The sequence below is a fragment of the Heptranchias perlo genome, chromosome 3, assembly GCF_035084215.1.
Source record: "Heptranchias perlo isolate sHepPer1 chromosome 3, sHepPer1.hap1, whole genome shotgun sequence".
Lineage (NCBI taxonomy): Eukaryota > Metazoa > Chordata > Chondrichthyes > Hexanchiformes > Hexanchidae > Heptranchias > Heptranchias perlo.
The window spans coordinates 109,404,926-109,426,661 of NC_090327.1; the positions used below are offsets into that span (position 1 = coordinate 109,404,926).

Consider the following 21,736-nt stretch of genomic DNA (forward strand, 5'->3'; position numbering starts at 1 on the left):
GCTCAAAGCAATGCAGTAACAAAAGTGATGACATTTTAACATACATACGTGACAATGACAGTTGGCAGCTTGTACGAACAGAATGTCTCTTGTCTAATGGAAACAAAACTGCAAAACAAGTTCAATGAAACATCATGTTCTTGATTTTGTATTGCAGTTTTCAAATTTCAAAATGGAACACTTTTTTTTTGCATATAAATAACAGCACCTCCTCAATAAATGCCTAAATGCACAGATGTTCTGATAATTCAATGTTAATGCTCAGATGAGACATCTGAAATAATTACACTCATTTTTTGGGGGCGATGATATCAAATACTGGTACTGCTCTGTCCTAACATGAATGAGGAGGTTGATTTGGACTAACAAGCAAGTTTCTCTCTGAAAATACAGTTTGGTTTTGAAAATGACAGAAATTGCACTTTTGTCAGTAGAAACTTGCTGTACCTGATAAAACAAACACAGCAAAAAGAAGCGAAATATAAGCACTCGATCACATGCGGTTAGGGTGTGATGGATCAAACCTTATCTTGGGCTGAGACGTCGACAGTTCACATTGCTGTAGTTGTACTGCAAGGAAATAATTGCAGTGGTTTCTGAACCTGAAGTTTTCAATTAGCAAACACTCTGCCAGTTATCCAAGCCCAATCCCTGTCAGTCTACGAGTATGGGCTCAGGCACTTAGATTTTGTTTCTTGTTTCTCTGCATCTATAATGTGCTGCAGAGTGAGATTGGTAATGATGCTAACATGTTGGACTTTGATTATGGTGATGAGCCTGAGAATGTGGCAGTCATGTTAGTTAGCCGGAGGAGGTGAGAATTTTTAACAGTGGTGGAGGAAGTAAGGTCCTGTTTGCCTTTCTTGATGTATTTCACAATCATCACTGTCATTCTCGTCCAGCCTCAGGGGCATCCCTCTGAAGAAGAGGATAAGAACATAATTAACAACATGACAACAGACTATGATAAAGTATTCCACTAATCATACAGTAGCTGAAAAGATGATCGAATTAGTAAGGAAATAGAAGAGGGTTTTCATTGACTCTTGAACAAAATGCTATTTAGATACTGTTCCACAATCACCTCAAATATCTGTGAATCACTGAGAAATACCTGGGCTGCAGAAGCAAGTTCTGCAGGTAGGAGTGATGCTGCCTACTTAGTCATAGGCACATCTCTTATGCAGTCCTGGACAGGATACTACAAAAAGTTTGTTATCTGATAGGCAATCCTGTTCTCAACCCTAGACTTCAATTTCCAAAATATCCTTTCCTGTTGATCTCCATTTTGCTCCTCTGAACGTTTTGCTTTTGTTTTCACCAAAGCTCAAAATTTGCTATTGTACATCTTCTCCTTGCATCCTCACTATTTTGAAATCAAGAATCATTCCAAGGTCTCCTACTCAAACTCATTCTTTTTCAGCACCTCAGAACTGTAGAACCTCTTCTCTCTCTCAGTCTTCCTTTTCTCCCACGATATACAGGCTTTTAAAACTCAAGCTTGGTATCACCTAATCACTACTTCTTGTTTTACTTCTCTCTCACTCGTTTTTCAGTCTTGATGGTATCCCACACTATGAACCTTAGCTCCTCCCCTAGGATTTTCCAACAGTAATGAATAACGCAATGGCCCATTTTGCGAATGAAATAGGATTTGCCATTTCAGGGTTCTTGTTAGAGCTACCACAGTGATATTTCAATCGGCATGTTTGCCGCAGGTAGTGATCCAAACATTGTGGAAACAGATTGAAATTTCTCCCTGTGTAAGAACCTTAATTGCAGGTATTGAATTGGTCGGCAGTGTGAAGAATTGAAGATGTCCATTTTCTAAAAGTTCTTACAATTCTATGATGCATCGCCATTTTTTTCAGTTAAATTTTATAATATACAACATGCATGAAAACTAGAATTTAGTGGCAAGATCTCCTTCGTTGCCCACAGAACCTGTGCATAGTTACATCAGTGCCTAATGATAGTTTCAAAAAGGACAGAAAAGTTTAACACCATTGCTCTGTTCAAGATATAAGATGTGATGTGGAGATGCCGGTGATGGACTGGGGTGGACAAATGTAAGGAATCTTACAACACCAGGTTATAGTCCAACAGTTTTATTTGAAAATCACAAGCTTTCGGAGTTTACCTCCTTCGTCAGGTGAGTGAATGTCACCTGACGAAGGAGGTAAACTCCGAAAGCTTGTGATTTTCAAATAAAACTGTTGGACTATAACCTGGTGTTGTAAGATTCCTTACAAGATATAAGATGACAAACCACCTATTTTCATGCTCGAGTGATCTCGGGAGCAGAAGAAGGCACAGTCATACACTACAACATTGTGACAACTCATCTTGCTGGAGGTGAAGGAGTTTTTGGACGTGCTGCTACTGAAGCTAAGGCCTCTATTTTTTCGGAAACAGTGCGCACGAGCCTGGTAACAGTTGGCACACCCGAAGAGTTTGGGGGTGCAGAGGTCACCGGCAGTCAGTGGGAGGAGAGGTTCCAGGACGATCGTGGTTCAGCAATCGAGGGGCGATTTCTTCAAGACCGGTGATTGATGGGGGGGTTCCTTTCGAGAGCGGGGATCAGGGGCTCGGGATTCCCTAGAGGCTGGGGGGGGGGGCCATGGAGTCCTTAAGGGGCCTGATCCTCCTGGCCCACAAAGAGTTCAAACAGAAGGAAATTTCTTATACCTCTGGTCAATCGGCTTCTCCCGCTGTGGGTCTGCTGCCAGTATGGGACCCCACCTGTCTTGACATTAATATTATGTCTCAGCGCGATGACATCATCACGCCATGACTTTTGCATGCTAAGTGGGCCCCCCACCTGCCTTTAGCGGGCCTCGTCGATGGCCTGATTCGCTGATCCCCTATTATGGTGCCTGGAACGCGAAAGGTTGAAGGTGGGATCGCAATTTTCTAACCCCCTGCCGGCCCCTTTGCTGCCTGTCAGGGTTGGGGGGGGGGGGGAGGAGGGGGTTAGAATTGAGGCATAAATTTCCAAGTGGCCTTCTTGAGCAAAGTTATCGTTATTGTGTACGTACTATGGATGACACTATGCTTTATTTTCAGAAAGAAGTTCAGATGTCATCAGATTTAATAGGCATCACAAAAAGTTGGTTGGACGCCAGTTTCCACGATAAAATATCAATCTTAAGCTATATGTTAGAGCTTACTAGACAACTTTGGGAATTATTATCTGCATCTGGATAAACCAAAAGCAATAATTATTAATGATCCAAATGTTATAAAGGATTGATGATGACAATTATAATGCATCTGGACTCTGCTGAACAGTTGGAGACTGATGTTAAAGCCATCGTTTATGGAAGAATGGCCTTGAGTTAGCCCATAAGATTGATTATACCTTCTAGGATGGATCTAACAGTATGTTGTGTCAAGCTTTAATCAAAGTGAATTTCACAACTGTCCTTTAGTCACTATGCCATCTGAAATAATCTTTCATATAACACACACTGTAGTTTCAGTTCATAGCGATAGGTTAGAACCGAAGCACACTATAAGTACTTATACATCTGAAAAGTAAATACTCTGATGTTGAGTAATGAGTTGGAGATTAATGTACCAGCTCTGGTCCCTGAGCCAGAGCATCAACCAGTGGTGATTTGATTTAATGAGCCAACCAATACATCAGATCAGGAACGAGGGCTTTAGCATGTGGCAGCTCTTTAATTTAATGACCCAGTGAGCAGAGACAAGGGCATAGACAGTGGCTGGTGTTAAATCAACATTCAAGGTCTTGTTCTTGGTAGTTTAGACAGGGGATGAGTCAAAGAGAAATCAATTTAGATATGTGGAAAGCATCATAATAATGATATAATGCAACAGGGAGACATTGATATTACTGAGCAAGTGTACTGGGCTGAAGGCAGCAAAACAGGACCTGTGTACGGTAAACCCAGGGCAACTAAGGGAAACTTTTAAAGTAAAACTGTACTTAATTATGCTGGTGATGAATGAACTTTATTTCAAAAATGTATCAAATGATTCTTGTGGTTAGTCCTGTGCTTAGGATTGAACGATATTGGATCTAATGTAACTAGTCAATAGAACCTCACTTGCATAGCTTATTCCCCAAGCTTTATTTTTTCATATACAATTCCTTCAAACTGAACATCCAGAATAACTTTCCTTTGGCTTCATAATGTGTATATTGGCTATCTTCTGTGAAATATACTGCCAGGAATAAAGCTTTTTGATATCAATTCATAGTTGGTCCAAAGCAGATTGTAAACGGTGCAGTTTTCATTTTCTTTTACTTGTTGACAATGTATCTCTCTAGAGGATTAATACATGCAAGAAGAACTTAAATTTATATTACAGCTTTCGTATTCTCAGGATTTGAAGTGTTTCGCTTTTGAGGTCTAGACATTGTAGTTTTGTAGATAAATTCAGCAATACGAAGCTCAGTTCATCTTCAAGTGTAAAAGTTGTACTAACAAGACTTCAGTAGTGAGTGAATAATTGTGTTTGGACTCATTTTAATGAACGATGAAAAGTCACACTGCTTTCCCAGTAAAACGCTCTCAGTAAGATGTGGCACACGCATGAAACAGGAAGCGGGGGTCAGGGCATTTCGGCCTCACAGTACATGACTTCCCTTCTATTCAAATTAATGGATGGAAAATCAAGGGCTGGGGGCCTATGATTTCCCAATCAACAATCCTTACATTGCTGGGAGTACCAACAGGCAATCAGCACTACAAAGTGGAGGTTACATTTCTGGTGTGCACATTTAAAGGAAATAGGATCTTCATTATCAATAAAATTATTAACAGAAGTGCCTTTTGTCTAAAGCACAGAGGCCAATGTTGATGTATGATAACACATTATATTGTGGTGAGTATCCCTGGCCTGTCACAAGGGAGACTGGGGTTCAACTCCCTGTCTGGGAAGTTAAGCTTCTGACGTGTATAAAAGCTACAGAAACATATGTAGTGCAGAGAATGTTTACCAAAACCCTGATAATCATTGGTTGGAAAAATTTACTCGGGAGGAACTTTTCAAGAACCAACTAGTTTAATGGGTATATTTTTCTCTGGGCACTAATATAAGTGAAAAAATTTTGTAAGTATTAAATGGAGAGGAAATATATCTGAAAGATTTTAACACTTGAACACTTTAAAATGTTCTTCCTTCCTTAAAAAGACAACTGATTAACTTTACAAAGTTAGCTGGAGAGGCTTATCACTGAGTACGCTGAATACTTGCTTAGTTCCCTCCTGTACACTATAGAGCTGCAAGGAGTATGGACAGCACATATTATGATACTATACAAGAGTGTAAATCCAGCACTCCTACTGTTGTAATGTAGGGAAATGTGACAGTCAATTTGCATATAGCAAGGTCCTACAAATAGTAATGAGATACATGACAGACAATCTATTTTTTTTTAGTGATGTTGGTTGAGGAATAAATATTGGCCAGGATATATGGAGAACTCCCCTGCTGTTGTTCGAATAGTGCCATGGGATCTTTTATATTCACCCAAAAGGACAGACGCAGTTCAACATCTTATCCGAAAGATAGCATCTCTGATAGTGCAGCGCTCCATCAGTACTGAAGTGTCAGCCTGGATTATATGCTCAAGTATCCGGAATTGGCCTTGAACCTATGACCTTCTGACTTGGAGGCAAGAGTGCTGCCACTGAAACAATAGAAAGTATTTTCTTAAATTTTCTTTCCCCTTCATTGAGGTAAAATTGTTTCATACCTTTTTCCCCCACCCACTACTAAGCACTCTTCAATAACATTCATAGATCCTATTAGAACATCATAGTAAGATCTATTTCCCAGTTAAATGTCTGTAGCTGTGTTCTGTAGCACAATAGTTTAGAATGCAGAATGTGAAATTCAGAAGCAGGGTTTATCAGAACAGGTTTTTTGGGCAAATCCCCAGCTGATTTAGCTATTCTGATCATTTATGTGCTAGCTGATCAAGATATATATTACCATCAAAGAATTCTACTCTACCCTATTCCCTTCTCCCCACCGTAAAGAAATAAGATGCACAATAAAATGGACATTTGTCTTAACAATTGCAAAGTTCACCAGTCATATGCGTGTATTCACCCAAGTACACAATACTTTGTGCAAAGATTTTAGACAAAAGTAGATATTCATATAAATGCATGCAAAAAAGAGCTGTTTATAGTATCTGTCATACCATCATTTCATACTGTAGAAACATTGTATTATTATTTGCCCTGATTAATAAAAATACAACTTTATGCATCTGTCAAAAGAAATGGCTGTAATTACAGTGAAATGCTCAGTATACAGCACAGTGTAATTTGTAACTATAGATAAAAACATGTTTGACAAATGCCTAATAGTTATATATCCTATACAATAAACAATTTGCAATAACTTTTTCGGGAATCAACTGCTTTTATCTTGTTTTTCATTGTTCAATTTGATGCTGGCCAAAGTTACTTTACTGACAAATGAAGTATTATTTGGGAATATTCCCTAGCAGGTTTCAACATCCCTCACCTTTTCTGACATGTAATCCACTGAGAAAGCAAGAGTATGAAAATGGGAGGTTAAAGCACAGGTAGGGATGCAGTTAGAAAAATATGTTATTTCTAAGTTGTGAATAACTCCATTGTTTTCAATCATCCCTGAAAATATATTAAGACCCCCTCATAATCAACTGGGATCTACTGTAATAATTAATGTTAGAATCTCAGGTGCGATAAAATGAGTTAAAAGTAAAAGAATCAAGGGTATTATGTTACCGTTGATGGGCACTAGTGAGAAACTGATGTTAATGAGTCAGGAAGCCTCTTAGGCCCCAAAGCTACAATAAAACAAAGATTATTGCATATTGTGTATTGAACACATAAAAAAAAAGCTCAGTAACATACAACAAAGAAAATAAGAGTTATACATATGACTATCATTCCCTGGCATAACAAATTTGGGAATTCTTGCAACTGTCATCTTTGAAATCAAACTTTCCAAATTTAAATAACACTTTATAAGCAAACATTTAAAGGAAGCTGACTAGATATAACTCATATTATTTTAAATCATATTAATTGCAATGAAACAGAAATGATAAAATGCCCGAATTCTACAGTGCTTCAGTTCGGACATATTGTAGTTTTATTTATTTTGAGTTTGTGGAGTTTTTCCCCAGTGCTGAATTACAATGTTCTGGATCCTCGTCTTCCACCACTGCACTTGATCTTCTGCCTGTATTTGTCTTAAGCACATATATACATATCTGTACCTTCCTGGATCCGACTGCAGCTTATATAAAAGGCTACACCAAGACTGGTCTTTACAGCATTATTGCACATCTACATTTTGGTTCAGGAAACAGGCGATAAATAGATGTCCAAGAGACTCATGCTGGCGTATGTCCAAGGTCCACAATTTCAAAATTCTTTGATGTATGTTCAAAATCATCCAGCAGCACATTATTCTCAAGTAGTCTATATAATGAAAACAATGTAGATGTAACACAATGAATAGGTAGGTGAAAGTTAACACTGCTAAAACCACATTGCCACTAACACACTGTACAATTTATGGAAAATCGTACTGCATATATATTCAGATAGATTTTTGTCTGCAATGCCTTGGCTGTAATCTGGCGGAGCAGATTTCCTACCCATTATAGATCCTGCCTGAATTATATTTCATGGACTCAAAATCAGGCAGGTTCTATAACAGGTGGGCGATCTGCTCCGCCAGATTATTAGTGTAAACAAAAACTTGCCTCTGTGAGTCCTGTAAATGAGATGAAAAGCATTTTCTATAGAAATGTTATTACCTAGGAAGTCTAAGTAATTTCATTTCATGAAATCTATATTAATGGCTCTCATAGTCAGTACAGAAATACTTCATAAAATGCTGATTATCCAGCACATCCTAGAATGTAAACGTATAGGACTGGGGAATCTTGATGGTGATCTTAGAACTAGTAATGTTACTAGGTAGATGTCTGTGCTTTCTCTCCAGAAAATAGTTTTTAATTCATTATCTAACACACCACCCTCCACCCTCATTCCAGTGACAGTCTTGACAGTGTAACGAGAACACATGTTAATCTATCATCAGATGCTGCAAGGGAATTGGTCAGTCTGGAGCTGGGCAACGATATACAGTCATAGTTGCCTCATAGACTAGAAAAGTAGCAGGAGCACTGCTTTGTTATGAATTTTAGAAATAATTTGTTTTCATTTGGCAAAACATTGGTAGTAGAATTATGATATTAACAATTTGATTAATAACAATACCATTCGCAGTATACTGCTCCTTTAACTATAGACCTCTGTGCATTCATATGAGCAGGTCAGCTTTAGGAATCCCTTTGTTTCTCAATGCAGGAGTTAGATTTACCACTTTATAAGACTGAATGCTGGCGATCCCATTGTAGACCATGAAACTAGCAATGGATCAAAAAAAAATTCTGTCCCATCTTTAGAACGTGCGAACATAAGATGGAATCCTTAGAATCTTTCCCTCGTAGCTCATGATTATGCATTAATGATGTTGAGGGAAGATTTCCTCTGCAACGTCAGGTATATTAAAAAATCATAAACCCATTCAGAATGAACAAATTTACAATTTTGTTACACACAGCAGACAAAGGAAATCGTCCCCATGATGCTTAAATAAACATCAGCCCTGATGTTATAGCCCTGAGTTGATAACTCTGCTAAAATAATAGGCAGGGGAATTTCAGACAAACGCATTTAAGCATTTGTACTTTAGTATCCTACAGCATCATTTCAGGGCATTAGGGACTACTTGATTGAATATCAGGCCAAAGACTGCACTTGAGTCAGATATGTATTTCTGTTTCACTCCAGACAAGCTCAGTATATGACTACAGTAATACAGAGGAAAATAACATTGTATAATATGGGTTGGATCAGGGTCAATTACTCTGTGAAAAGAGTAATATAGAATGGAATCAATAAATGAACTGGGCCACAGCCTTCTCTAGAGACAGTGACTCGACTATGAAGGCTTTCTTCCATCATATATGGGAGTATCACTCTGTTATACATTTGAATTGTCTTCATTTGTAAGATGTGCTGCCTTTAGGCATTTCTGCTACATGGACTTTGAGGCCCAACTTACACATGCAGTCTAAATCTGTTATAATGGGCCTTTTATATACCCAAGGGACAGTGAAACTGCTTACATTTATTACCAATTCATTTTCATATGTAATAATTATTTATTGCTGTGCCCCAAATTCTGAATATTTTGCAAATTTTAAGTAAATGTTTCTGTTTCAAGTAGACAATGCAACACATAGTTCACAGATTGTACATGAGAGTTGAAGTCGTCCTTTACACAGATATGGATATATATGTAGGTCTATATCTATATCCATCTATATTTTGCTATGTATATGTGCATATACACACGCATAAAGATAGATCCGTGTTGTAACCTGAGTCAACTTGGAAAAGTCGGCATCCAATTTACAATGTGCGGTCAACCAAAGCCCAAAAGATCTAAACATCGGGAGAAGGTATGTCCCACTTGGTAGAGGGAATGCATTTCCCGCTTGCTGTTGCAAAGCATATATGCGCATCGAGGTTGAGTATTGCTTTATCTTAGCTGCTGGAGGAATTATGGAAATAATGAAAAATGCAAAGTAGAAAGTTCTTGATACCCAAGGCTATCTGACATAAAACAAAAGGCAGTGAGTGTACATTTATCAAACAGGCATGTTAACTCACTTGAAAATATTATACAGGAGTATGAAGAAAGAATGCTTGAAAGCTAGAATGTTTCTCTAAACCCATTTCCTTTTTAAACTCATTAAGAAATATCCAAGGTGCAGTACACAATAAAAATAGTTTCTCTTTTATTAGACTTTATCAAAAACATTAGTTCATGCCATATTTTTCTGTTTTATGCTGTAAAAAGATTACTCTGGCCTACATTGTCTACTGAATGCGCATGAACATCTATATGCACTACGTATGAATATATATCGCTATATATATTTTATAAATGTTTTAGAGTGGCTTATATATATATATATCGACAAGACGAGCAAAGGTATGGCTGATGATATCACCACTGTTAATTTTAAAAACATTTATTATCATTGGCCTTGTAGAAAAAAACACAAAATTTAAAAAGTAGCCTTGTCTTTTTCTTTAAAATTATATCAACTATTTTATTCCTTAGCTCCTTCATGCATTTAGTGAGATAGAAATGTTATTTTGTTTTACAAACGTCTAGGTCAAAAAGCAACATAGCAAGTTCCCATCCCATTAATATATGTATAACATGCACTCCTCCTAGATAGAGTTAAAACTTACACTACAAAACTTTCTTTGGTCTTAGTAGATATTCTACCTCAACACCATTGAATATTTTTCTTTGCACAGTGGAACCCTACTAAGCTCACTCCTGTTGGTTTAAAAATAAACTAGTGTTGATTATTTGGAGTATTTATTTCAAAAGGCCCCTTTGCTTCTTCCTCTCCTAAAGGTACTGACTCTTGCTGGAATATGGATTGTACAGCTGTTAACCACACTCCATTACCTCTCTGAAATGACCGTTCTTCAGCTGTAACCCTGAACAGAGAGCGTTGGCAGGTTATTCAAACAAGAGGGAGGACATTACTGTTGAGATCCATCCTGTCCAGTCGTAAACTTTCTAAGAAGAGTCAATGGAGAGCACTGGCTGATTACTTTTCCTTTTCTTAGCTCAGGATGCCCCTGAGATCAGTCACCCCGTCTGAGATCAGCTATCACTGAAACTGATCTGTATGATTCTACAACACACTAGGGAGTTTGCTTATCCCCTAAATCATTAGGAAATGTCAATTGCATTTGATTATTTATTAGCAGATTGTTTCCTCTTTTTCTGGTTAATGTAACTTCTTTCAAAGCTTCTCAAGGTTCCACTGTGCATGCATGATACTTTAGTCAGAAATGAAAAGAGTAATTGAGAGCTGAATCAGAAAAGAAAGAGGGCATTTGACAGTATGAGTAAATATGGACAGTGGAGTCCTTGTTTATGAATAGTCTTTATCAAAAATCAATTGATACTGACCGCTGGACAGCCTTATCATTTCTGGATAGCCTGTGACTTGTAGTCGGGACTTCTTCGATTTCATCAATATCACATGCATCCACTGCGTCCTGTGAGTAGCTGTGCTTCATGACTAGGATACTCCGCCTGCTTAAAGACTGGACGCTGGGCTTCACTGGCTGTGGCTGTATTTCTGAGAGGATGGTGGCATCACGGGTGCTGAGGTTACTACGGCTACCTTTAATGCTGGATATCTGGGAACCACAGTGATGGTCATGAATGCATTTAGAAGATGATCGCCTCAGTTTATGGTAATTCTCAAAGTCATCTACAATGTCCCCTAGATCAGCTGCGGCCCCTTTTCCTTTAAGTGAACAGAGTTCATAGTGTGTGGGCTCAAAGACCTCCTGAAAAACTGTTTGGTCAAAGTCTGGTTTTCTTTGGATGAATTTTTTGCGCGGCTGTTTGATCTGAACTATAACAGAGATAACAATGAGAATAATCACAATGAAAGATGTGATCCCGATTATAGTCCCACTGGTGTTGGTAAGCTGGTCCAGCAGGTTAGCCTTTCTTTTCTCTGTATGAGAGAGAAAAAAGTGAAATTATTACAATTTTTAATTCAGAATTCAATAATATAAGCTTGACTTAAAGCTGCAGAATCCCTTTCTTGGGCCTAAACTCATAATTACATTAAATTACATAGAATTTATAGCACAGGAACAGGCCATTCGGCCCAACTGGTCTCTGCTGCTGCTTATGGTCCACACGAGCCTACTCCCTTCCCTTTTCATTTAACCCTATCAGCATATCCTTTTATTCCTTTCTCCCTCATGTGTTTATCGAGCTTCCCCTTAAATGCATCTATCCTATTTGCCTCAACTACTCCTTGCGGTAGTGAGTTCCACACTCTAACCACTCACTGGGAAAGAAGTTTCTCCCAAATTCCCTATTGCATTTATTAGTGACAGTCTTATATTTATGGTCCCTAGCTTTGGCCTCCCCCCACAAGTGGAAACATCTTCTCTACATCTACCCCATCAAACTCCTTTCATAATCTTAAAGACCTCTATCAGAGCAGCCCTCAGCCTTTTCTTTTCTAGAGAAAAGAGCCACAGCCTGTTCAGCCTTTCCTGACAGGTGTAACCTCTCAGTTCTAGTGTCATCCCTTGTGATATTTGCGAACCCAGTAACATTTCCTCCTTCTCCTGGAGATCACCATCTTCTGCGAGCTATTGGCTATAAAATCTCATGGTCCCGCAACCCAACATTCAGCATCTGGAGTCATTTTGTTTCAACCACATCGAGCTACAGTTGATTTGGCATATTCACAGCCTCTTATTCAACTTAGACTTAACATATCATTGAAAAAAACACCTGTAGATCTTAAAGATCCCATTGCACTATTAATGATATCAATAAAAATGTACCAACAATTACGGCCCACTTAAGATCAACTGTACTGGCTCAATTCCACTTCAAAGAAATCAATTACCATTCAATCCACAGTAGTGTAACATATCATTATTATTAAAACAATTCTGGGAGGTCAACTTTTTAAAGCTTGAGCTTCATTCCAGGGATGTTTAAGACGGCTGCACATCAAATTTTTAGCTCAAGGAAATGGAATGTGCTATAATTTGGAACATTCCTTGATAATTTATTATGTTTGTTAGCTTTATAAACAAGATATTATGAACTTGTTAAAACTAATGTATCTAAGAAAGTATCAGGCGATATCTTTTCACATTTACAAACTGGGTCTGAATCCAGACTGATAGACTCCAAAAGTCCTTTATCTACTGCCTTATAGGGATTATTTGTGAAAAGAACTTAGAAAGTCTCCAAGCAATTTGCTGGTGGGCACAGGTCCACAGCACTAAGCCACCTAGAATTCGGCATCAATGAACACCACAGGGTAAATTTTACACTGCCTGCAGGCTTTACACAAGGATGGCACATAGCAGAAAATCATGTAAACACTGAATCACGGATCTAATGAAATCGATGAATGGAAAATTTCGAGCACTGTGCCTGCAACTTTCCAATATGCACCAGTCGGATTTGAGACCCTATTGATGATGTAGGGTCTTGAGAAATTTACCCTTGTATTCGTAGCCTGACTCAGAAAAGTAAAAAGGTGCTGTAAGGAGAAATAGAAATGTCACAATGGTACAGTAGTGGGTGGACTTCTGAGGTTTGGACTAAAGGACATTGCTTGCACTACGTAAAGAGTTTTTGACTATCTAAGTTGTGCTATATCTGACCTGAGAATGCTTAATGCTGGTTCTAGGTACAAAACATGGAAAATATTCCATTCACTAATATTGAGCTCATTCATCCTGATGAACCATCTTCAATATTTTATATGTAAGTGGGCCAAAATTATTTGGCTGTTCTGGCAGAGTTTTGGACTTTTCCTAGAATTTGCTGTGACCTTGTTTGTAAAGAAAGTCTCTGTACATCCCCAAAATAGGCCACTGACAGATAAGGGGTGAGGCCAAGTCTGGGAATTCCCTGTGCTGGGAGTCCCAGCTTTATAGGGATCTAGTGTACGTTTGAAGATCATTATGCCATGTGAGACGAGAAGTACCAGCTTCCTGATGAGATCATCACTTGGCCCCTCAAAGAGATGGAAGGGGCAATTTTTTAGACATCTTTTGTGGGCACCCTTGGCACAGAGGGCTGATGGCGGCATAGGCTGGCATTACTGGAGGGAGGTGGCACATTATACCCCTGCTGCCCAGCCACCCGTGCCTCCTGGGGCAGGCAGATGCGCACTATGCTCCCTTAGTGGTATGGGTGCTTGCTGGCCTCATTCAAATTGGGTAATCCCCCACTAACCCCAACTACTCAGACAGGGCCAGTGGCAGAAGTCACTGCTAGATGCGATCTGGACGTAACTACTTGGATTGCGTACCCATAAAATGTTAGCCCGAATTCTTTTAGCACATTTGTCTCTGCCAATTTGAAATGGAAACAGTTTCCACTTGGAAACTATCACCTACATGAATGTCATTTACTCCAGATGTTTTTCTGTGAAAAGATTTGTGCTTTAGGAGGATAGTAGCAGACTTCAGGAGTATATAGAGTGGTGAAATGAGCAGACACATGGCAGATGAAATTTAATGCAGGGGAAGTGAGAGGTGATATATTTCAGCAGGAAAAATGAGGAGAGGTAATATAAATTAAATGGTACAATTTTAAAGCGGCTGCAGGAACAGAGGGACTTGAAGGTTTACATACAAAAATCTTTGAAGGTGGCAGGCCAAGTTGATAAGGCTGTTAAAAAATTATATGGGGTCCTTGACTATATAAATAGAGGCATACAGTACAAAAGCAATGAAGTTATGGTAAAGCTTTATAAATCAGTGGTTAGACCTCAACTAGAGTATTGTGTCCAATTCTGGGCACCACACTTCAGGAAGAATGTCGATGTGTTGGAGAGGGTGCAGAAAAGATTTACCAAAATGGTACCAGAGGTGTGGGACCCCAGTTATGTGAAGAGACTGGAGAAGCTTGGATTGTTCTCCGTAGAGTAGAGTAGGTTAAGGGGACATTTAATAGAGGTGTTGAAACTTATGAAGGGTTTTGATAGACCAGATAGGGAGAAACTATTGCCACTGGCAGGATGGACCCAGATTTAAGATAATCGCTACAAAATGACAGATGGGCAGATGAGGAGAAATATTTTTACGCAGCAAATTGTTATGTTTTAGAATGCACAACCTGAAAGGATGGTGGAAGCAGATTCAATAGTAACTTTCAGAAGGAAATTGGATATATATTTGAAAAGGAGAAATTTGCAAGGCAATGGGGAAACAGCAAGGGAGTGGGGCTAATTGGATAGCTCTTCAAAGAGTCTGCACAGACACAATGGGTCGAATGGTCTCCTTCTGTGCTGTATGATTTAATGGACTTTGTAATTTACTTTATTCTCCACTGACTCATTCTGAGTACAGTTAAATCATTGGCCATTATCTAAACTCATCTTGATGATTGTCAAACAAAGGGCTGCAATCTTAAAGGTATTAGTTATAGTTAGAGGATAACAAATGGGAAAAAGTAGGATTATATGGAAGTAAAAACAGACAAAACAATGGGCTGAAGGTTATATTTGATTTCAACAACCAAATGCTTTTAATGTGTCAGATTCGCAATCACTTATTTTATTGATAATATATACTGGTATAGTGTACAAGCGGGAATATCTATAAATTATTTTTTAAATGCTCACATTGCTAACCTTTGGTGACCTGGGGCTATATTTTCCTCTGTTCAGGAAAAATGGGCTTAAAGTTTTACTTTTCTTGCTGAGGATCTGATCCATTAACGGGACTGTGGAACCAGTAGCCAAGCACAATGCACCTATTACAATGATCCCTTAAATCTTCTCAAACAACTGGTGAGTCACTTAACCAGTATAAATTTTGGAAAGTTCATTGATCCAGCTGTGAAGTGCTAAATGGCCAAACAAAACTTGCGCAAATTCCAAATTACCCAGGAGGCACTGCACATCCAGGCATGCATTCACTGTTTTATGAGTGTTCACAGCTCCCTTACAATTAACCATATAATTCTAGTCCCCACAAACACATTTGTCATAGTTTTAATACAAAAATGTACAACTTGAAGGCTCATCTTTTGGGAAAGAAAACATAGATTTTCTGAGTGGGTTCACCGAGTTTACTTTTGTAAATCCCAACCAGAAAACTGGGCAGAGTTCCATAACGCCAGACCTTTACCCACTTTATGCATTGTGCATATATCCAGGGAGAGGAGAAAAAAGAGGCCAGGAAATGCTCAGAGGAAATAGCTGGGAATTTCATTAAAATATTTAAAGGCAGTGAATGTCCTGCATACAACTTCCCAATGTTCATACCTGCGTGATGCTCAGTAATGTTTATGCCCTTGATAATTGGGCATCAAGGGTTGCTAGGGAATCAGTTGTAATGGTGAGGTTATTTGAAGAACACAGAAGTAAATTGATCGAGGAGTTTTACAGTCATTTCTGGTTTGTTTTTTTGCTGCCGCTTATGTTTAGAGGAGGCTTTGTGCCAATTACTCCACTGCGTCCTTTATCCCCCCCCCCCCACTGCAGCTTCTTTACTGACACCAATGGGTTTCCCATCAGGAATCCCCTAACTGAGGTGTTTGGAGGAAGAAGAGGAATAGTAACAGAAGGATGCCAAGCCGTTCAGGCTGTATCGAAGTGTTCAATGCCAAGCTCACGATATCTTTGGGCCCACAGCTACAGACAGCACGGGGGTGAATCGCTACAGAGGTTCTCCTGTTTGTCCGCCATAACTTTGGTGGAAGAACCCCAGAAAAACGGCATAAATACTGCTTAGGCCATTTTTGCACCTCCCTTCTGCTGAAGTTATGGCAGACGAGCAGGGGAGCCCCCGTGCGAAAGTGACCTGCACTGCAATTTTCTGCTCTTGCTGCTACTGTACTCCCTGCACATATTCAAATCTGCACCAAAGCTATGCATAATTCTGATAATGAGCTGGCCGTGAAAAATTAGGCAACAACAGTACACTTCACTATGGGTTAGTGTAATAGCCGTTTCAATATATGGACCCACATCACATTGGCATCTAATGACAGTAGAATTTTACAAGTTTAACGGACTGCTGTCTGATCAATTTTGTAGCACTGATCAAGTAAGCAGGGGATGGAAAATGGGATGACAATCCATAACACCAGATCTTGGCCAACTTTTGTTGCTGTCACTTCCAGGTGCCCACCCATCAAATGATGAACGGTGCATTCAAATGAGGTGGTGATTGCATGGTGACATCATGGCCTGGATTCGCCTCCTGTTGGTGGGTTTGCAGCAGGGTGATCCAAACACCCACCAATGTGAATCTGCTGCTAATCCGCCACGATTTCCTCCCAGATCACTTATTAGCCATGCAGAGTGGTTTGGAAGCCAGAAGACTGCCCTTCATTAGCTTACTGCCACTTGGAAGGAGGTAAATACAATTCTGGTGCAGCCAGTAAAAGGCCAAATCTAGTTACACGCATCTTCAAAACACTGCAGGAATTTTCTCACAATCTGCAGAACACGCAGAGGACTGACAGCCTGGGAAAATGCTGCAGCATCAAAATGCCAGGAAGAACATCTAAGGACATTTGTGGTATCTGGAGTGGCAGCTACCAAAGCTTCAATCGATGCTTTGAAAGAACACCTTCACAGGGTTCCCAAGACTTCATTAGGCTCTCAAATCTGTCTCTATGGCAGCAGTCGGAGCATCCACGGACGAAGCACAGACTACCTTTAGGGCTTCTTCCAATGGCCCTGAAGCTGTCACATTTTCCAGAGTGGACTGCTGTACTGTAAGTCTTCCAACATTTTACCATACATGCAGGTGATGGACTTCTCCATTGACCTCAGCATCTGCACCACACTATTTGACATATTTCCCAGTATTTGCACACATGCTTGGTATCTTGCAAGCATCTGTTTTTTAAAAGCAAGAGATCTGGATTCGCAAACTCTTCAGATGAGAGGCAACATCTCCTGACACCTGGTTCATCAATGTCTTCCTGCTCGTCTTTCACTCCCAGCTGCTTTGTCTCACTCATGCTCTGTACATCACTCAGTACACTTCTGCCTAGTTCACTTTCTAATTTCTTACGTTTAGATGGTCATGAAATTCCTTGGGGCTACCAACAATCTGCCATCGTAATTTCAACAGGAGACCAGTAGAAACCCCATAGAAATGGCATACAAGAGAGACCTGGGGGTGCACATACACAAATCTTTGAAGGAGGCAGGACAAGTTGAGAGGGTTCTTAAAAAAGCATATGGGATCCTGGGCTTTATTAATAGAGGCATAGAGTACAAAAGCAAGGAAATTATGCTAAACCTTTATAAAATACTGTTTAGGCTTCAGCTGGAGTAATGTGTTCAATTCTGGGCACCACACTTTAGGAAGGATGTCAAGGCCTTAGAGAGAGTGCAGAAGAGATTTATTAGAATGGTGCCAGGGATGAGGGATTTCAGTTATGTGGAGAGACTGGAGAAGCTGGGGTTGTTCTCCTTAGAACTGAGGACGTTAAGGGGAGATTTGATAGAGGTGTTCAAAATCATGAACGGTTTTGACAGAGTAAATAAGGAGAAACTGTTTCCAGTGGCAGAAGGGTCAGTAACCAGAGGACACAGATTTAAGATGATCAGCAAGAGAGCCAGAGGCGACATGAGGGAACATTTTTTTACACAGTGAGTTGTAATGATCTGGAATGCACTGCCTGAAAGGTGGTGGAAGCAGATTTAACAGTAACTTTCAAAAGGGAATTAGATAAATACTTGAAAGGAAAAAATTTACAGGACTCTGTGGAAAGAGCAGGGGAATGGGACTAATTGGATAGCTCTTTCAAAGAGCTGGAACAGGCCCGATGGGCTGAATGGCCTCCTCCTGTGCTATACCTACATGATACTATGATGATAAGGTAGTCTTCACCGAGTTATGCTGTCCTCTCGGGCTTTTACTAGTCTCCCACTGAAATTACGATGAGAGACCAGCAGCAGCTCTACAGAACTTCAAAACCAATGGGGGGAATTTTAACCACCCCCCACCCCCCCACAACGGGTGGAAGAGGGTCGGGGTGGGGGAAGGGGTTAAATTAGTAAAAATGTTTAACCTGACCCCAACCCACCATGAATGTGTCTACTTCCGGTCTAACCACGGTGGGTTTGGGGCCGTCCGAGTAATCCGCACTGGAGAGGCGGGTTCATCATTCTAATATTTAAATGAGTCTGCGTTCCTCAGATTTTGGGAGCCATTTGAATTTAACGGCTGCGGGCCGGGTTTCCCGGGGCTCGAGGAACCCGGCAGCTGAAGAGAGTCGAGATCTGCCAGATCCATCAGTTAAGGGCTTTTCCAGCACCGCTTGAGGGCCAGGAGGAGGAAGAGTGCTATTCCCCCGCCGCTCAAGCAAACCCTCTGCTGCAATCTCTCCATCGTTACTATTGACCGACTCCCCCGCAATCTTCAGACATGCCCTCGCGATCTCTCCCCCTGCGCTCTCTCTCCTCGCCCCGGCGATCTTTCCCTCCCTTTCTTGGGAAGGATAGAGTGACGGACTGAAGTACTAACTGGGTTAGATGCACTTGTTCCTCATTTTTGTGTTCTTCCTCTTCTGAAAAAGTGGCAGAAAGATTAGAATGGATTGCTGAGGAAGAGTTCACAGGGTCGATATTAATCCCCCCACGCAGGTGAGGGTCGGAATTGGTGGGGGGAGGGTAAAAAATTTTAAATCGCAAAACGCGTTCACGGGATGTGGGCGTCGCTGGCGAGGCCGACATTTATTGCCCATCCCTAATTGCCCTTGAGAAGGTGGTGGTGAGCCGCCTTCTTGAACCGCTGCAGTCCGTGTGGTGACGGTTCTCCCACAGTGCTGTTAGGAAGGGAGTTCCAGGATTTTGACCCAGTGACAATGAAGGAATGACGATATATTTCCAAGTCGGGATGGTGTGTGACTTGGAGGGGAACGTGCAGGTTGTGTTGTTCCCATGTGCCTGCTGCTCTTGTCCTTCTAGGTGGTAGAGGTCGTGGGTTTGGGAGGTGCTGTCGAAGAAGCCTTGGCGAGTTGCTGCAGTGCATCCTGTGGATTGGACACACTGCAGCCACAGTGCGCCAGTGGTGAAGGGAGTGAATGTTTAGGGTGGCGGATGGGGTGACAATCAAGCGGGCTGCTTTGTCCTGGATTGTATTGAGCTTCTTGAGTGTTGTTGGAACTGCACTTCCGCGACTTCCGTCATTTTTACGCCAGCAGGTAATATGGCATGCCTTTATCCCGTTTTAGAGAGACAGGACACTTCATTATAATAATTAAGTCAGGCTCCCACATTGCAGTAAGGAGTTTGATTTAAATTTAACTGTTGCCGGCCGGGTTTTCCAGAGCTTAGGAAACCCGGCAGCTAAATGGAGCGGGGTGCAGTAGGAAGAGAAGGTAGAGAAGCAGACTATCATCTTATATATGCAGCTAGTACCTGCCTTCCTGATTCCTCATCTCTAACACCCTATATGGCCTCCAATCCCAAGATCTGCAAAGCTTCCTCCTCATGCAGGATGAGATGGCAAAGGTTTGGAGATTCATCACCTGCTGCTTTCTCTCTCTGCTCTTATGAGCTATCTTCTCCTTTAAAAAGAATGCAAAGAGAGAGATACCATTGGTTGCCATGAGATACAGAAAAAACCTAACTATCACCATGCATCCCATCATGGTTGTGATCAGAGGTGCATGCACTGAGAAATTAGATTTCATGTGGGGCCTTTAGTGGGATTTGTTTCATGTCAGGCTATAAGTGAAGGAACCCTTCCAAGTTGTTCGACATAAATATGATGAAGGTCTTAGATAAGCTATAAAAAGCCCAAAACAAATCAATCCCCGCGATAGCTAGTATTTATCCCAAAAGAACAAGAGATATTAAGACGAATTGTGAGGCATTGGCAGTCATCATGAGGGAATCACATGACACGGGGGGGGAGGGGTTACCAGCACATTGGAAACAGGCTTATGTGGTTTCTTTTTTCAAAATGGTGACAAATCAGAGACAAGCAGCTACAGACCCATTAGTCTTACTTCCATTCCATGTAAAATTATGGAATTGATTATCAGTGTTATCTGTATCATAATAATCTAGTACACAGCAGTCAACATGGAGTCAGACAGGAAATATCTTGCTTTGACTTTTTTTGAGGCAGTGCCACGCCAAGAGACTATATTGAGGTGCATCTAGACTTCCAAAAAGCATTTGTCAATGTTCCACAAGAAAGGCTATTAGTTCAACACAAAGCTGTAGGGATTTAGGATCAATCTTGAGAATGAATAAGAAATTGGCTGAAGCATAGAAAACAACAGGAACTTGTTACAGGGGTAATGTCAGGGAGGGGGGAGAAAGTGCTGTGTGTGATGTCTCAGGCATTGGTATTGTGACCACTAATGTTTCTAATTCACATCAGTGACCTGGATTTAGAAACTCAATGCAAATTGGTTACATTTGCAGATGATACCAAATTAGGTAGAGCAATCAGAAATTACTAAAACAAAAAAGGTTAGAAACAAGACAACAAAGGAGTTGCTTAAAGGTATATACCTCAATGCAAGGAGTATAGTGAATAAGGCAGATGAGCTGAGGGCACAGATAGACACGTGGAAGTATGATATCTTAGCTATTACACAAACATGGCCTAAACAGGGGCAGCAATGGCAGCTCAACGTTCCTGGTTACAGGGTTTTCAGACGAGATAGAGAGGGGGATAAAAAAGGAGGGGGGGTGTGGCAATATTGGCTAAAGAAACAATTAAAGCTGTGAGGAGGGATGATATGTTAGAAGGATCATCAAATGAGGCCATATGAGTTGAGCTAAAGAACAAAAAAGGGGCAGTCGCACTGCTGGGAGTGTACTATAGACCCCCAAACAGTCAGAGGGAGATAGAAGAGCAAATATGTAGGCAAATTTCTGAGAAATGCAAAAACAATAGGGCAATAATATTAGGGAATTTCAACTATCCTAATATTAACTGGGATACAATCAGTGCAAAAGGAATAGAGGGTGCAGAATTCTTAAATTGCATTCAGGAGAACTTTCTTAGCCAGTACGTAGCAAGCCCAAGAAGAGGGGGGAGGGGGGCAGTTCTGGATTTCATTTTAGGGAATGAAGCTGGGCAGGTGGATGGAGAATCAGTGG

General features: G+C 40.5%; 1 protein-coding gene across 2 annotated transcripts in view; it reads right to left on the reverse strand.

Annotated features, from left to right (window-relative positions):
- Nucleotides 1-824: 824 nt before the first annotated feature.
- The window catches only part of neto1l (neuropilin (NRP) and tolloid (TLL)-like 1, like), a 208,099-nt gene continuing 187,187 nt past the window's right edge, over nt 825-21,736 (reverse strand). The window contains exons 9-10 of one of the 2 annotated variants that reach the window (XM_067976382.1): nt 11,056-11,614; nt 825-918 (exon numbers count right to left, since the gene is read on the reverse strand). In XM_067976382.1, coding sequence (XP_067832483.1) covers nt 825-918; nt 11,056-11,614 — 653 coding nt within the window. Of the gene's footprint in view, nt 919-7,369; nt 7,458-11,055; nt 11,615-21,736 lie in introns of those variants that run through there. The other variant, XM_067976387.1, reaches the window with a different exon arrangement.